Below are 16,411 nucleotides of genomic sequence, written 5' to 3'. Positions count from 1 at the left end.
TTGTCCTGCGGGATGAACTCAGTAATTCCCTCTGCACACACGTATTTAAAAAGGAAGTTCCCAGTGACCCCCATCTATCCCTGTCCACCCAACTGCCTGGATGTCAGGAGCAGACATTTGTGAAGTTCAGCCTTGAAACAAAACTATGATTTAATCATTTCAAAAAGCAGATAGCTTACGTGAGACCGAGCAAAACCCAGCGCTCCCAAAATCTACGGCATTGCTGTCTCCTGAACTGACAGAGAAAGAGAGACCAACACTGCAAACCAGCCTGGGGATGGCAAACCTGGATACAAAATGAAGAAACAGACCCTGGAGTGGAGGAAGAGTCACATCTGCATCACGCCTTCCGTGCAGCTGTGATGAAATTCCTGCAGGAAACCTGCAATGGGAATCAAGAACCAGATGCAATCGAGCACCGAAACTCAATTAAACACTGATCTACAGCAAAAATTGCTACATAAGTGACATTTATTAATGTTCTGCTGTATTTACAGTTTTAACATAGTAAAACTCCGAAGTGAATTACCACTTGGCAGAAAGCACAAAAGTGGACATTAAATCTACATTTATAATGCATCAGAATCTCTGCTAACACAAATTATAAACGCAAGTTACAGGTACGTTAGGAGTCGTCTCAAAAGTCCAAAGCCAAAGGAAAAGAAGGCCTTTATTTTGCAAGATATTTTTTATACAAAGTTGCAGTGTGACCTTTCATCTTTACACTACCAACGTGTACTGTGAAAATCCCTAGTTAGTCCAAAAAGTAGGCAGTACGAAAGTATACTACAACACTGAGATACCAGAGGCTATTAAAAAATTAATACTTGTGCCACCTTCACAATAAGACTCTCCCACTTCATTTCACCTCTCGGCTCCATGCTGCAGAGCCCAGCTTTCCCTCTCACGCAGGCAGCGCAGGTGGCGATGGCAGCAGAAAGGTGTGTAACCATAGCAATGCCATCACTTCAGCTTTGGAGATCATCCCTTCAGGGCAGTCAGCATTACTCACACTGCACACCACGGGCCAGAGTCCCAACCTGCTGCCAGGATGCAGAACGAAACAAAGCAAGCCTGTCCCCTGCTGGCTACGGGGCACAGCTCATGCTACCCAAACGACTACAGATACTAGATAAGGCTTCATTAGCACGTCACAGACTCGACTGCAATAGCTTTTGCAAACATTAGCCACTAACGATTTAATGATTACAGAATTCCGCATTAATTATTAAAATTTTACACCTAGAAACAAATAGAAAGAAATGCTTCTCCTTTTTTTTTTTTTTCCAACAGTACTTTATTTATTTCTTTTAAAGCAGGTGATTATTTTTTCTTCTGTCTCAGAGTCTTGATTCACTTCCTGCAGGTGTCCTGTCACTTCTTGAGGGAGAATTCACTCACACAGGAAGACATTTGCCAGAAAACATCTGTTGGAGAAGGATATCAAATATTGAACCTACAGTGAGATTGCTATTTCAGACAGCAGAAGGATGTAGCTCACAAAGAGTGCAGGATATCGAGGGGCTGATGAAGGAGCTCAGCACACAATGACAGGACTAAAACACAAGTGATCACTCAGCTCTGCCTTCTCCTCATGCCCTGCAGCGGGAAGCTGATCTGAGAAGCAGACAGTGAACATGCAAGTCTTCTGTGGTTTCCTCTCCTCAGAAGTTTGGATTAAAGATCCCCAGTGAAAGCATTTTAGCAGGCCATTTCCTCAGTATCTCCAAAGGAGTGCTTTCTGAAAGCTCTCAGGTGCCCAAAAATAAACAGATAAACAACAATTTAAAACAAAGACACCACACCTCCATCCTTACATTCAGAGAGAAAGGTCTCCAAAATTATTATTTCCAATTCCGAATCATAGAATGACAGAATCAAATACAAGAAAGGCCTCTGGAACAAGAATGCTCCACGTGGTCCCTATGATAAAAAGTTTCAAGTTGGAGTACAATGAAATTCAGTGAGAACAAGCGACAGGTGAACAGCTGATGCTTAAATACTGGCACTGTGTGAGCACACAACCCAGGGAAGTGATCCTCGTGGTGACTCAGCAGGAATTCCAGAGGATGTTACAAATCCTGGACGTCAACAGAAAAGCCCACTGTAAGCCAGTAACTTTGTTAAACAGAACAGGAACACAAATAAATGGGCTGGAGAGCTATTTTTACACACCGTCCTCAGCAGGCAAAGCTGTGAAAGGCTGCACAACGCTTGTTCCACCTAACGTGCTCCTGCTGCAGAACAGAAACTAAGCAGAGTCTTAAGCAATCTGCAGCTTCTAACAAAGAGAAAGAGCATTTGAAACATTAAGCCTTGGTTTCAAATTCTGAACAATTTAATGAGCCCAATTTAAAGCTGGGCTTTGTTTGCTCTCCTCGTACCACTGTCCCAGCTGCAACTGCTTCAACCCCGTCTTGGGGAAATAGAGTGTGATTACAGACCTTCTGAAGGGAGCATCGTGTTGCACCCACCATCTGGGAAGCAAACTATTCCGGGATTTCCTTCCCCTCAGGGAGGGACAGTTAATGCAAGGCCATTATCTGCTGTAAGCAGGAAATTGTGCTATAAGGGTTTGACTACTTAAGCCTTCCTTTAAAGTCCCATTAGGAAGGGAGCAATGTTCAAGTTCAGCCTTAAAGAAAAGACTTTCAGGCATTCAGGCTTTTGGAAAACACTCAGGTAGGGCAGTGTGCTCAAGTACACAGGAGTGGTTTTCAAAGAGAAACGGTGCGCAAGAATTGAATTTCTTCATGAACTTGGCAGGAAATTCAAAGTACACACAAAATTCAGACAAGTTGTTCTTTTTGGTACACAAGCCAGACTGGCACAGCTTTCTAACCACATTCTGTGACCTTTGTTCATGCTTAGAACATAGCACATGTTTCAGGCTCGTCACTCACTCAGGAAGACACGCCTGTCACAGCGCAGGGCCAAGATTCTGTTTGCACAAATCTGATCTAATGAACTCAAAATTCTTCAAAGGAAAAACCCAGCACAAAACGTCAGATATTCCTCTGCTCCCACCAAGACAGTCTGGATGCTGTCCCTCTGCAGAAACAGGAGCTGTGTGTGGGATACCAAGAAATAACTGTTCCCTGCTGCCTTGCATTCTAAGAATTCTGATGCAAAGGAAAGTCAGTAAATTAAGTTTAAAATGAAACAAAAAAAAAAAAAATCACGAAAACAGGAAGTTTACCTTTAGTAAATAAAGAGAACTCTGGTTCTGGGGAGAGTGGAAAAAGTATCAGGCATCTTCCTAACCTTTGCATAATTAATAAATCCTCTGAGAAACAGCAGAAATCCTAGATGGAAGAAACACAATTGTGTAGTTAATAAAGATTTTGCTTCTGCAATTAGAGAAGAAGCAAATCAACTCACTGTTAATAATACAGAACCACCTGAGTTGCTGGATGCACAACAGCTGTCTGATACAAGAACTCCTCTTGTACCACTGGCGCCTCCTCTTTCAATATTGTGCAACCTCAAAACCAAACTTCCCTCAGCCCATCACAAAACCTTTCATCCAAAATTAGATCTAGTCTTTGGATTAGATCTAGTCACTTCCAATGGAGGGAAAAAAAATAATGAAAGAAAGATCACAACTCACTCAACAGCAGGCACAACATCACTTACTATAAATTGAAATATATTTTTCTCTTCTTTTTTCCTTCCAGCTGATAAATGAGACACCACCCCCCAGAGTTACAACAAAAAGACAGTGCTTCTGTCTCTAACACCTAGAATGCATGCAGGAAGAGCACCCTGAGGGTTACATTTTGGTCTCACATCTGCACATACATATTTTAATAGCCAGTACTGCTATGCTTCCGAAGGGCCTTAGTGCACCTTACAGAGTTCTAAGTATGCACTCCTTCCCCCAGAACAAAACACTTACCTAGTACAAGGAACACCCACCAAAGCCAATACTGACCATCAAAGTAACCAGGAAAATAGGTGGAGAACTGGGGAAAGAGAAACAATAATCACACAAGTTAGAGCACACGGCAGTGTCTGCACCTAAATCTGTTTTCAAGCTGCTTGCATATGCAGTCCCTAGTAAGGAAAATAACATGAAGAACAGCTTCTTGCCACCTGTGCCACAAGCGTGTCACACCAGAGGGCACCAGCGAGCCGCTGCAGCCCTGTGACAGCGCCACTGCGATTCCTCCGGCAGGAAACAAACCTGCAGAGCCCTGTCTCTCTTCCCATCGGTTGTGACCACAGCGACCTCACACTTCAGAGAAATCACATTTCCAAAGTAGCACCTAAAGAGCATCACAGAGTGAGATGCACCACTAAGCTGAGTGCAGGGCTGGCTTATCTGGATGCTGTTCCATGAAGGTCGGATCGCTGCCATGCCCAGCACACAAACACTCCTGATGTGGCAGATATCCTCGGGGGTGCAGTTTGCCACCTCCTTTATTACAGTAATAATCCCACCATATGAACTCATAAACCAGATAGAATGGCAGTAAAGCTCTGTCCTCAGTGAACAAGAAGCTGAAAATCCATTTCAGTGTAAAAAAAAAAAAAAAAAAAAGCTAAGTTTGCCAGAAATAACATTTACATATAAGTGAAACAAAAATGAGTCGGGAAAAAACAAGCAGTACCAGTACTGTGTTTCTGCACAGCTTACCCTGACAATAAGGATCCATTTGATGAGAGACAGCCCGAATCCAGAGATGGCTCCATACCGCCCTGCAGCTGAAGTAGTCAGACAGAAAGACAGGAAAAATCCAATCCAGTTGAAGAGGAATGCCACTAAGAAAGGAAGAGAAAAGCACCAGATCAAGTCCTCTTTATATTCCAAGAAGGAAAACAAACAAACAAACAAAAAAAAAGCACAAAAACCTTAAAATTGGCACAATTTTTTTTTTTTTTTTTGGTGCCTCACAAACCTAAGTGTGAAAACAACACCAGCTATTTTGGGCTGCTGACTTACAAAAATAAGTTGCACCATGTACTTACTGAAGAAAGTTAGCATGAAAATGCCATCATTTCCTATCCTCAGCTGGTCACTGTCATCAAAGTCATCCCGTGTCACAAAGTCCTCCTCCTGCAAATCAAAGGGAAAGGCAACACAAACGCATTCAAGTCAGCCCAGTCCGTACAGCAAACCCACATCTGCACCTGCTTCTGCAAGACAGGGTCAGCAAAGCACACAGTCCTCAGAGCAGTGTGCAATAGAGGGACACAAAGTGCTCAGTTCACACTCAAAGAAACTCCTTTTGGGGAAAATATTCCTAAATCTCAGAAGGCTACAAGTGCAAGCAGAGAAAAACCCCAAGGCATGCTATATTAAATCCTTAGCAGTGTTTTATATTTCTTTATCTTAATACAGGCATGTTCTTGTCCTCACTAAAAGAATTCCCCCACTCATCAGAAAAATACACTTCTCATCTCAATGAGTAATTTGGCGTTCATAAAGAACTGTAAGGAACTGTGGGCTTTTAATGCTATTGGGGTGGGGGACCATGATGAACAAAAGGTAGTGTTGACAAAGGAAATTTGAAAAATGAAAAACATGTAGTCTGATAGGGGGAATGGTTTTCTCACCCTTCCAGACTAGACTGCCCTGTGGTAAAGTCAGCTCAGTAAGCAGCAGGAGCACTGAGAGTATATACATGAGATGGCTGAATAATTAATCCTGAATTCCTTTAAAAATAAAAAACCCACACAACAGTGCACAGAGATACAGCACACCACCTCTGTCAGCTTGCCAAACTAACCTGGACAGCATTACTTCATAGCTGCCCAGAGGAAAATTTAAAACCTTGCACCTCAGAACTCTTGGGAGTGCATAATACCACTGCCCTAAAAGGCTGAGGAACAAGAGGCAGGACACTTGATAAGCAGGACTTAAAGAGAAATCCTACACAGATGTGAAGGATCCAGGCAGCCAAGTGTACTCACTCTTCCAGGAACCAAGGGAATTGTGGCTTCAGCCTTGGTTCTCTCTGCCTCATCGTAACTAGGCAGCGTTGTGGCCACGTTGTAAGATGGAGGCTTCGGAAATCCTGACTCATCCTTGTAGTCAAAATAAGCTGCAAAGCAAAAGTTATACAACAGGTAACCTGTCTGCTCCCTGACTCCATGCTGGGAACAAAAAGCATTTCAGAAGCCCTCAGAAGACCTCAGGATCCCAACTGTTAAGCTCTCATCCCCTCCCCACCCTTTTAGCCTCCTGCCATCCCAGAATACAAAGTGAAAAGCACAGGAACATCTTATCTCATACAAAGTAATACGCAGAGCACTACTTCAACAAGCCCAGCTCTACTTATTTTTAAAGCAATGACACATGCATCTGTCCTTCAATAAAACAGAAGCAGTTTTATTTATGAATCCCAAACAGTCTGAGTGAGTCAAGAGAAGAATCGCTCTGAGCCGCAGATTGCTGGCAAGCAATGTTTCCAGAGAAAGACTCCTAACAGTTTTTTTGACGCAGGGAATGGACTGGGACAAAAATCAAAGCACATTTCTGAGCCCCAATCTCTTAGGCACACCAAGGAATCAGAACTAATCGGGGCATCTTTACAATGAGTGTGCTGAGGCAGGATATCCACCAGTCAGCTTTAGAAACAGCCCTCCAACTTCTAGCCAAAGCTGGCTGGCTACTGGAAATACTGACTTGCATCTGATTCACAAATCTTCTGTAAAGTTGACTACAGAAGTTCTGGAGGGGAAAAATGAAAAGATTTACCTCAGTTAAAGCACACCGATACAGAACCAGCACAAAGAAAATCTCTTTTGCTCAAAGCTATTAGTGAGCTATATGACAGTACGATGATTCAGAAGCATAACCTTATGACCAAGTTCTTAGTTACTGAAAACTGCAGAAATCATGAATTCTTTAATCCCTTTTAAGTAACAAATCCTTTTTGGAAGGAGTACAGTAGCCAAATAACAAGAGGGAACCACAAAGCCTCGCAACACTTTGATCTTAACTGCCTTCAATCAACTCAGAACGCTGTGCAATGTAACTGAACAGCACTTTACAGGATGACATCAGATGAATGCAGCCAAAATGCATATTCTAAACCACAAGTAACAATAGTGCCTCTGGATCAATTCTGATCCTTCATCACCTTGGTAAGGATAATGCAATGCCATCTGTCAATGCGGAGAACAATTAAGGAGGTAAGAAGCAACAGAGCAAACCCAACTCCTTCCTCTCCGCTGCACTTACCTGTATTCTCTGCAGAAATGCTGCTGTAGGGCGGAGGGGCATCGCTGACCACTGGTGCAGCCTCACCTGGCTCCTCTTCGTTCTGCAGCTGAACAGACCACACAAGAGAGGTTAAACGGGTGCCCCATGGTCTGTGGAACTGCCCCCCGAGTTTTAAGTGCACGTGCACGCTCTTCTGGAACAAGACAGCTCTGTGGCATCGTGGAGCATTCCAGCAGTTCCTCGCTTTGCTCCAAAGAGCTCCCAGTTGATCTAAAAGCACATTAAAATGATTTCATGTCCTCACACACCTGGACTTCAACCTAGCACAGCACACACCTATCAGTACCTCTCCATTTCCCCAGCACTTCCCAAGGATCCTCAGCTCACACCATTTAAGAGCTGCAACTGCATCTGCTTTAGCTGAGGAAATAACAGGAGACAAAAGATTGCACTGCTACCCCTGTAGCAGATACAAGGTGCATGTAAATATGACTCTTGCAATTTTTCCTCACCCCTTCACAATGTATGACTTCAGAGAAGACTGTGTGCTTTGTGCACCGTGCTTCCCACATTCCCACAGCTTGGTATAAATACCCCTGCAGCTTATCAGCAGTGCAGCATCCTCTGCATGACCCAGGTATGCCAACTCCAGCTTTGATCAGAGAAGCTGACGAGGGCAAACCAGATGGGCTGGAAACAGAACACACCAGAACAGAGTTTACAAATCAGCTGCTACCTGATTTATTTTTCTTGTTCCACTTCTCATCAACAAAGAAATTAACTCTTTACACAGAAAGACAATTCATTTCAGAAAAGCATGTTGGGACTGAGCCCTCACAGGGAGATGCCATCACTGCTACTCCAGTGCTAAGCAACAGCAGCTCCTCCCGTAACATCTTCAGCCACTCCTCCTGCACACTGGCACTAATGTTCTTGAAGCCATTTGCTCTCTTCTCTTTGGAGAGACACTTCTGGCATCTTCTGAAGTTGGCACTCAAGTCCTTGCCAAGCATTTACTGCTCAGGGAGCTGGCAGTTCTGTTTTGCTTGTACAGCTTACCAGGAAAACAAAAAAACGGCCCACATGCATATAAGGAGGTCTCACTTACACCTAACTGCACTGCACCTTCTTTTTCCTTTCAATAGCTCAGATCAAAGGCTCAGACTGCATCCACGTCCTCGTTAAAATCAAAGCCCAAACCTCTTCAGTTAGATGCAATCCATTGGACACCTGCTTCCCAACTGCTGCATGAACTGTATGACACCCATCCCAGTGAGCAGGAGAGCATCCATTGCTGGGCCTTCCCAGCCACCAACATGCAGCACCCCCTGCATGAGCCAGGTATGCCAACTCCAGCTTTGATCAGAGAAGCTGACGAAGGCAAACCAGATGGGCCAGCTGCACACTCATGTGCACATGGAACAATTAACCAAAGGTCCAAGGGCTGCTGCCACCTCCCCACTGACTGCTGCGTCATGCGGGAGAAGGCGAGCTGGCCTTACTGCTAGCTCCAAACCACCACAGGTCAAATAATGACATCAAACACGCAGTTACTTCTACTTCGTAAAATTGAGCTAGAGGCTCTCTAAGGCAAGCAGTTATAGGAAACAGATTTGCCTTTTAATGGACAAGGTACACAAATGCCTTCCAGCCTTTTTAATGATTCCAGGCATCTAAAATTCAACTAAGTGCTTATTAGCAAAACAGTGAGGGTTCATGTGACAGGAAGAATGAATCACCAGGTCTCACGTGGCACAACACGGCCCTGCTGCTCTCGCCTTGCATTTTCCACCCAGGCCGAGGCGGGCACCCAGCACCCAGCACTGTGCTGTGGGGGGGCTGCAGGCAACCTCCCTCTGCGCCACTGCTGGGAGCCTTCAGATCCCAGAGAATGTGACTGAGGCCAGGTTTGAACACAGCCTGTTTTGCTGAGGCTGCCAGGTGTTCTTTCTTTGCTCCTCAGATGGAGCTCAGCTTTTAAAATGTGAGTCTCCCATTTGCTGCATTGAAAGTAGGCCGTATTTACACAGTGTGTGCACTTATTAAAACAAGAGCTTGGCTGAGATTAGTTTTTCATCTGATTACCAAATGCCAGGAAGTTGTCCCTGAGTCTTACCCTGTTCCATCAGACATTTACTTCCCAACCAACAAAAGCCACCAGCAGTGCAGCTCTGAGCGGGGTGCTGCTTCTGCCCCACTTTGCCAGTGCAGATACGTGCAGCACAGCAGCACTAAAGTTCTAAACTTAAAGGACATTTTTAAATGTTTCCATGCAAGTTTGTTTCCTCTTCCAAACTCTGTACTGCTCAGCACGCTGCCTGCTGGCATTGCTTTGCATCTTTATTAATGTTTGCATGCAGCCCATTCCCAGCTTTGTCTCAGCCATGCACAGTCAGCAATGCATTGGCTCAGCAGTGCTCACTGCAGTTCTGATTCGTGTGCTGGCACACCAGGTAGTGCTGCATGAAATCCTACTGAGGATCCAAGTGAAGGCAACCCTGATCAGGTCTCATTTTGGTTGTTACTATGGTTTCTGTCAGATTTCAGAAAGGCAGCTAATTAGGTTAATAACAACAAAAGAATCAATGTAGATATATATATATATATATATATATGTTTTAAAGGTGGCAGGGTTGATTTTTCAGAATGATGGAATCACAACCTCTGCAAACCAACACGAGCAATGTTAAATGCTAACTAGATGATCGTTAAGGTCCCTTCCAACCTAAGACCAAAAAAAACCAAAAAACAACCACCCACGTCATTCCTGAAATAGGAAGCACTCCAGCAGGTCAACTTTCTAATCCCATTGCAACGCCCCTTACTTTTCTCCTTTTGTATCTTCAGCCTTTGGGACACAAATAAAAGCTGCTGCCCAGCCCAAAGAAGATACCTCCTTTCATTCAGCTACATTTCCCCTGACTCTGATTTGAAATCCTGACTTTCACCCAATCCAGTTTTAGATTCCTCTAACTTCATATCAGCTTATAATCAGCAGGAGTAACGACAAGCCATTAGACAAGCCAACCCACATGCACCAACGCTCGGCAGCCCTCTCCTAGAGGAGCAGGTAACTCTTTTCTCCCCAAAGCTCTGGCAGGTCACTGACCTGCATTACAGCGGCGCACAGAGCTGCTCGTTACACTTGCACCCAGAGGTGCACACCACAAGGACACAAGGCCCTTCCCTCACGCTGCTGTTCGGGCTGCAGAGCCGTGCCTTGCACCACTGCATGCATCCAGCACTGCTCAGCACAGCTGCTGCCCTCTGAAATACCATCCACGGCCTCCAGGGAGCTGCTCCTCACCGACTCACCACAGAAACACCCCCAGTGCTGTGAAGCACTGCTCCCATTCCCCCACCTCTGCTCTCCCAGGCACTGTGCTGCTTTGCCCAAGCTACCAACAAGCACGTCAGGCAGAACACACCTCTGCTGGGACCGTCCTCTGTCTGCGTGCCCGATGGCTGAAGCCATCACAAGAAGCTGGTTTCCATCTTAGGGAGCCGGAGTTACCTTTCATGCACCTAACAAGGCACAAAGCCCTGCTGCAATTTTTAGGACCACACTAACATCCTCCTGGACGCTAACAGGTCACAGAAAGAATTCAGCCTAAGAGTCCAGCAAAATACTGATACTTAAGATAATATTTAAAACAGACTTCTGCCTGCAAGGCTGCATTCTGCTGCTGCAAAAGTTTTGCAGTGATACTGTTGGTATAGCACTCTCTTTCCCAAGTCCTTTAATCTTTAGAGAATGAATTTATTTTAATTCTACAGCTACACAGAATCACCAAAATCTTCCAAACCCACCTGAGAGGTGTGCTTGCCTGCAGAAGGTGCTGTTTCAGAACAAAGCAGTATCTATCTACCAAGAGCCAGCTGGAACAAGTGCTGCGTTGCACAGAGGCAGCACAGCTTCACCCCAAATCCTGGCTCCCACCGGGCGCAGAGCAACACGAGCAGTGGTGTGAGAAAACTGTGACTCATTTCTGTAAGACTCTACTGCTCTTATGGCCAAAGAACACCTCAGTTCCATTCATCTACGTGCACAAAAGGGAAAAGAAGAAAACAACCTGCCCTTTCTTTATTTCCTTACCCTTCTTACCAATTGCAGGTATCTTCAGGCAGCACATCTTCTGCAAGCACCAAACAGCTCCCAAGGAAATGAACAGCCAGGATACCACTAATTCTATCTGCTAATGTTTCAAGATTTGGGATATTCTGCACACCCACCGCAACTGAAAAATCAAATAAGAGCCTAATGTAAGCACTAGCTGGCAACCGATGTCTCCTTTCCTATTTCACTTCAGTCTTCCCAGGCAGAACGCAAGCACTGCAGTCCTCCATGGATTCCAAACGTACTCTCCTATCTTAGGCAGCATATTTCTTCTGCAGTTCCACCAAAGGAAAGCCAAACAAACGGAGAAATCTTTCTTTACATTTCCCATAGACACCTCCCATAACAAAATGATTCATGATCCATGTAGGCCTCCAACAAGTGGAACTGGAAGAAATACCACTTAAAAAGGAGTGTTAGTATTATTTAACACACCCACCATTTTCTAGGTGGGTTTACATTACTCATATACATCACATATATCTTCAAATGCCTCCAGTGAAAAGCAGTTAACACAGAGTGTAAATAAACCTATTAAAAGCCTAAGTATTTTTTCCAGAACAGAGACTACTTTCAGCTCTAAGCACAGAACACAGCTCTGCCACTGAACTCACAGTCCAGGGGATACGCTGAAAAGGCTTTAAGCCACCTAAACCCAGCAACACCCTGCACAGCCTTCCCAAAAGCGAGTCCAAACTGCAACGCCATCAGCCCCGGTCCTTCTGGGACACAGACTGCTGCGTGCTGCAGCCTGCCCTGCTCCCCAGCACCCCATCCCACCTCTCTGCCCTGCACCGAGGGACAGAACCAGCTGCCTGCTGCTGCCCAGCTCCACACCCCCAGCACAGCAGGGCACACGTCCTTCCCCGGGTTTTGCCTTAGCTTCGTCTGCGCTTCCTCAGCGCGCTCAGCCAGACCACCGCAGCACTCAGAGGCGTAATCGCAGGCTATTTTCTGTTAGATTACCTAATGCCTGAATAAAGCACGAGGGCTGAAGATTACAGAAAACTGGCTTCAGAAAATAAATCCCGTGCCGTAAGCACCCCTTTAACACAGCACGTACAGAGGAACAGACACAGGTGGTGGAACAGGCTGCGGGGGATGCACAGCCCGTGCGCCCACACAGGCCTGCAAGGAAGAACACGCGGGTTTTGAACTCAGATGCTCATTTATTTCTGTTGCCCTCTGTGCTCAGTATCCTTTTCTCTGTTTTTTGGGAACGCACACACTCAGGGGATCCCAGCTCTCATGCTCTGTTCGCACACATGCGGATCCACGCACAAAACCCTCATGGAGATGGATGTTAAGCTGCCACGCAGACAGGGCAGCACATTCAGCTGCAGGCGAGCTGCCCAACTATGGGTCAACCACCACCAATGCATCACCCCCTCCCAAAAATAAAAGTTCAAGATTGAGAATTTTCAGTTCTCTTTCACCACTTCATACTCCAGTAACTTAAAAGATTAAATGAGCGTATTGGTAATTTCCACACACTGCCTACACTTACAGGCCCTGCATTCAGCTCCAGCCCTTACAGCTATCAATTCTTTACAAATACTCCTCTGGCAGAAATTTTAGTTGGACATCTGCACATGCAGTGAGATTCAGTATCTAAAAACCACAACATGTTCACATTGGAGAGGTTCTCCCACCCCCTCTAAACATCAGCTCTACATCTCCAGTTTCACAGCACGCAGGGATTCTCTGGAGCAGGGCAAGCATGAGGAACCAATAACGTGCTTGACAACAGCACAAATACCAGAGTTCTGACAGAGGGCAAGGGGGGAAAAAAAGCAACTTTTAAACAGTCCAGCGAAGTAATTCCATCTGTATGTTTCTCATTCTGCAATCAATTACAGCTGTCTTTCCCTGGGACCTCGTCTTTAGCAGAACAAATCCTCTGGGGCGCAGGCTGCCTCTCTAATCTCTGCTGTACCACGCAGAGCTGTGCTCTACAGCAGTAACAGGGTCTGTTACATGTCTGCCCCACGTGTGAGTGAGATCTGGTGAAATGACAGCTTTCCACATTTCTCTTAAGGGAATCAGCAGCGTTCTTATCAGTCAGGTCTGGAGTGTCACCGAGAACAAGACAGCATAAGCTGAACGATGCTCCTGTCACATATCTTCATGAACTCAAGACGACAGGACACAAAACCAGACCCCTTTGTAATTGACATTTACGAGGAGGATTCTCAGGGCTGACAGACAGGCAATTAGCAAAGAAACCCGGTTATTTGTAGCCAACATGGCTGAGAAGAGCAACAAAGAAAGAGATTTGTCGCCGTGAGTGAAGACATTTGTGTTCTACAGGAAAAAAACAGCAAGTTTTACTTAACTTTTACAAATCTAGCATGCCAAAACCAGTGACGTCCAACTGCAAGGCCGAGCCCAGCACTCTGCCCTAAGAGAAGCCGCACCCGGTGTTCTGAGGAGAGCACACAGCCACCAAACGGCACCAGCACACAGCCACAGCCCAGCGGCTTCTCCGAGGAGCACCAACAGCAGGCAGGTGCCCACATTTCTGGGGCATTTCTCCCCCTCACTGCGAATTGAGAGGCCTCCGCTCCGCAGCCCGCAGCACAGGGCCGGGCTCACGCCGCCCGCTGCTTCCTGCGGCTGGGATGGGCTCCCGTCCTACGGGAGGCAGGGAAGGAAGAACGCACCGAGCGCACCCGGGAGCTCCGCAAGCACGCAATCCGGCCTAGGGGGATTTCAACGCGGGCCGAGAGCACCGCGCCGAGCACGAGAAACAAAATTAACGCTCACTCCAAGACGGTACAGAACGACCTCACCGCCGGGAAGCACCCGCGCGGAGCCGGCCGGCCGCAGCACGGCGGAAGGGCGGCATCCCTGCAAGGTCACCGCCGTGCCGCCAGCAGCGCGGGGAGGGGCGGCGCTCCGCCGCCAGCAGCCCGGCCGCGCCGTGCCGCGCCTCGCCCTGCAGCGGCCTCCGGAGCCCGGATCGGTGCCGAGGCCCCGCGCTCTCCTTACGGCCCCCCCGCAGCCTCCCGCGCGGCCCAAGGAGCCCCTGCGCCCCTCACCTGCTGGTAGCGGCCGCTGCCGGGCTCGGCGGCCGCCATGGCGCTGGGAGGGCGAGGGCTGAGCGGGCGGCGGGGGCTCGGCGCTGCCCGGCCGCCTCCCGACGGGCACTGCTGAAGCGGAGGCCGCGCAGCCGGGGCCTCTTCGCTGCGGCTCCGCTCCCGCCCTCCCTCCGCCCGTCACGCTCGGTCGCGCCCTCCTCCCGCCCCGCCCCACCCCGCCCCGCCCCGCCGGCAGCCGGAGGCCTCGGGCCCGAGAGGAACCGGCGGCTCCGCTGGGCCTGGCGGTGCTGCGGTTGCTGTGCGGAGATTTCCACAGCTAGCGATCCGAAATTCACGGCGCCCCACGCTGGGGATGGGCGCCGCCTTCACGGCCCGCTGGGAGCAGGCTGTGCGAACTGCTGCCCTGGGGCTGGGCACAGAATCACGGAACGGCGAGTTGGAAGGGACCCGTAAGGATCGCCCAATCCACCCCTGGGGCCGCACGGGGCCGCCCAAAGCCGAGCCCTGTGTTGAGAGCGCTGCCCAAACGCTCCCTGAGCTCGGCAGCCCCAGTGCCATCCCATGCCCCGTCCCAGGGCTGTACTGCCCTCTCCGTTAACGTCCGTGTCAGTTCCCAACGTGATGCCCTCCCAGCTGCTCCCAGCACACACACACGTGGCACTGCAGCCGAAGCTACCCCGAAATGCTGGCTAGCTGCTCAGGAGGTGCCGCGAAATCCCGAATATCCACATCAAGCAGATGGTGCTCAGACCCAAAGCCTCCCAGAGTAAGCACTCGTCTGAAATCACGCTGGGTTATACATTTCTTTATTCTGGGTTTTTTTGTTTGTTTGTTTGGTTGGTTGGTTGTTTTTTTTTTTTTTTTGCATTTAATGTTACATGGGTTGAGGAATTTTCACCCTTGTTCTGTGCTTGCACAGTTCATCTGTGGTTGGACTTGAGCAGAACCACCCTCATCTGTCCCTAAGGTTGATAAGACTTAAATATATCTGCTTTAGGATGAGGAGGGCTGAATCAGCCCTGCTGGGATTCTGAGCTGCCAATTCAGAGAAAGAGTTTAAATCTGAGGACATGGTCCTGAACTGCAAACTCTGTCATAAATGAATGATTACAGCTCTGTTTGCAGTACCATGCTCAGGCTGGGATCTGTTCTGTATTCCTCACAGGACTGGATAGCTCACCCTAGCCCTAAAGAGATGGGTGAACATTGCAGTTCTCCTAAGGGACAGACAGGAATTGTAAAGGACTTTAGCCAAGAAGAACCTCCAAGAGAGGCTCCTGAGAAATGCTGTAGGCATGAGGAGAATGCAAGTTTCTTGCAAGAAAAACACCTTTGAAGGAGTTGGAATGAGAGCTGAAGGCACTGCCACACTGTTTCCCCTTTCCACAAGATTCACAGTTTGCACTGAGAATCTCCTTTGCACTAAGAAGCTGTCCTGATGACGTGCGCGGATTTGCTGTCGAGGTAGGATTATATCCCTAAGTATAGCTACAGCCACAGCGGTAATTAGCTGTACACTGATTGACTTGGACATCTGAAAGACTAAAACCAGACACAACCTGTGAATACCCTCAGAAAAGATGCTGGACAGTATCCCAAAGAGATGGTGAAACAGTTTGTGCCACAGTCATTAGCCAGAGGCATATCACCCCCTAATTAGGCCAACTAGCCTGAGCACGGCTGACATGGGGAGCTGATGGCAATTTCTTCCAGCTGCTCTCTGTGTTTTTGTTTTATTTTACAAGGGACAGCAGCTAAGATGATGCTGTGGTTACAGTGCATGACTGGTTCTGCTTTCATTTCCTGCATGGTTTTAGGCAAATCACTTCATACCTCTGCATTTTCTAAATCTTCCTCCAATACAAAATGTCTTCTCTCCCAAGAGATGCTCTGAAGCTTGAAGTCATTGCTTTTCGGTGACTTCCGTGTGGGATATGCTGTGAAAGCATTTGAAAGCAATTGAAAATGTTAGAGGGCTGCAGTATGGTGAGTCCCCTGAAACCCACAAGCATTACTTTGATTATGGTGTACGACTGAACAACAAAGAGGGCACTTTTAATCTATGCTTTGTAACAATATTGA

The 16,411-nt window shown here is 47.4% G+C and overlaps 1 protein-coding gene across 1 annotated transcript; it reads right to left on the bottom strand.

Moving 5' to 3' along the window:
* Positions 1 to 453: 453 nt before the first annotated feature.
* Positions 454 to 14,421, bottom strand: NDFIP1 (Nedd4 family interacting protein 1). The gene is made up of 8 exons (XM_042826538.1): positions 14,330 to 14,421; positions 7,190 to 7,277; positions 5,917 to 6,047; positions 4,972 to 5,059; positions 4,640 to 4,764; positions 3,899 to 3,965; positions 3,200 to 3,305; positions 454 to 1,427 (listed from the first exon to the last, which is right to left on the bottom strand). Exons 1-7 carry the CDS (start codon positions 14,366 to 14,368, stop codon positions 3,202 to 3,204), a joined length of 642 nt encoding a protein of 213 aa, XP_042682472.1. The 5' UTR covers positions 14,369 to 14,421; the 3' UTR covers positions 454 to 1,427; positions 3,200 to 3,201.
* Between the last annotated feature and the right edge of the window lie 1,990 nt (positions 14,422 to 16,411).

Source organism: Centrocercus urophasianus, unplaced genomic scaffold (assembly GCF_019232065.1).
Source record: "Centrocercus urophasianus isolate 14NV4802_14NV808 unplaced genomic scaffold, USGS_Curo_1.0 seq_26, whole genome shotgun sequence".
NCBI lineage: Eukaryota > Metazoa > Chordata > Aves > Galliformes > Phasianidae > Centrocercus > Centrocercus urophasianus.
This window is presented reverse-complemented; position numbering and strand designations above follow the sequence as displayed.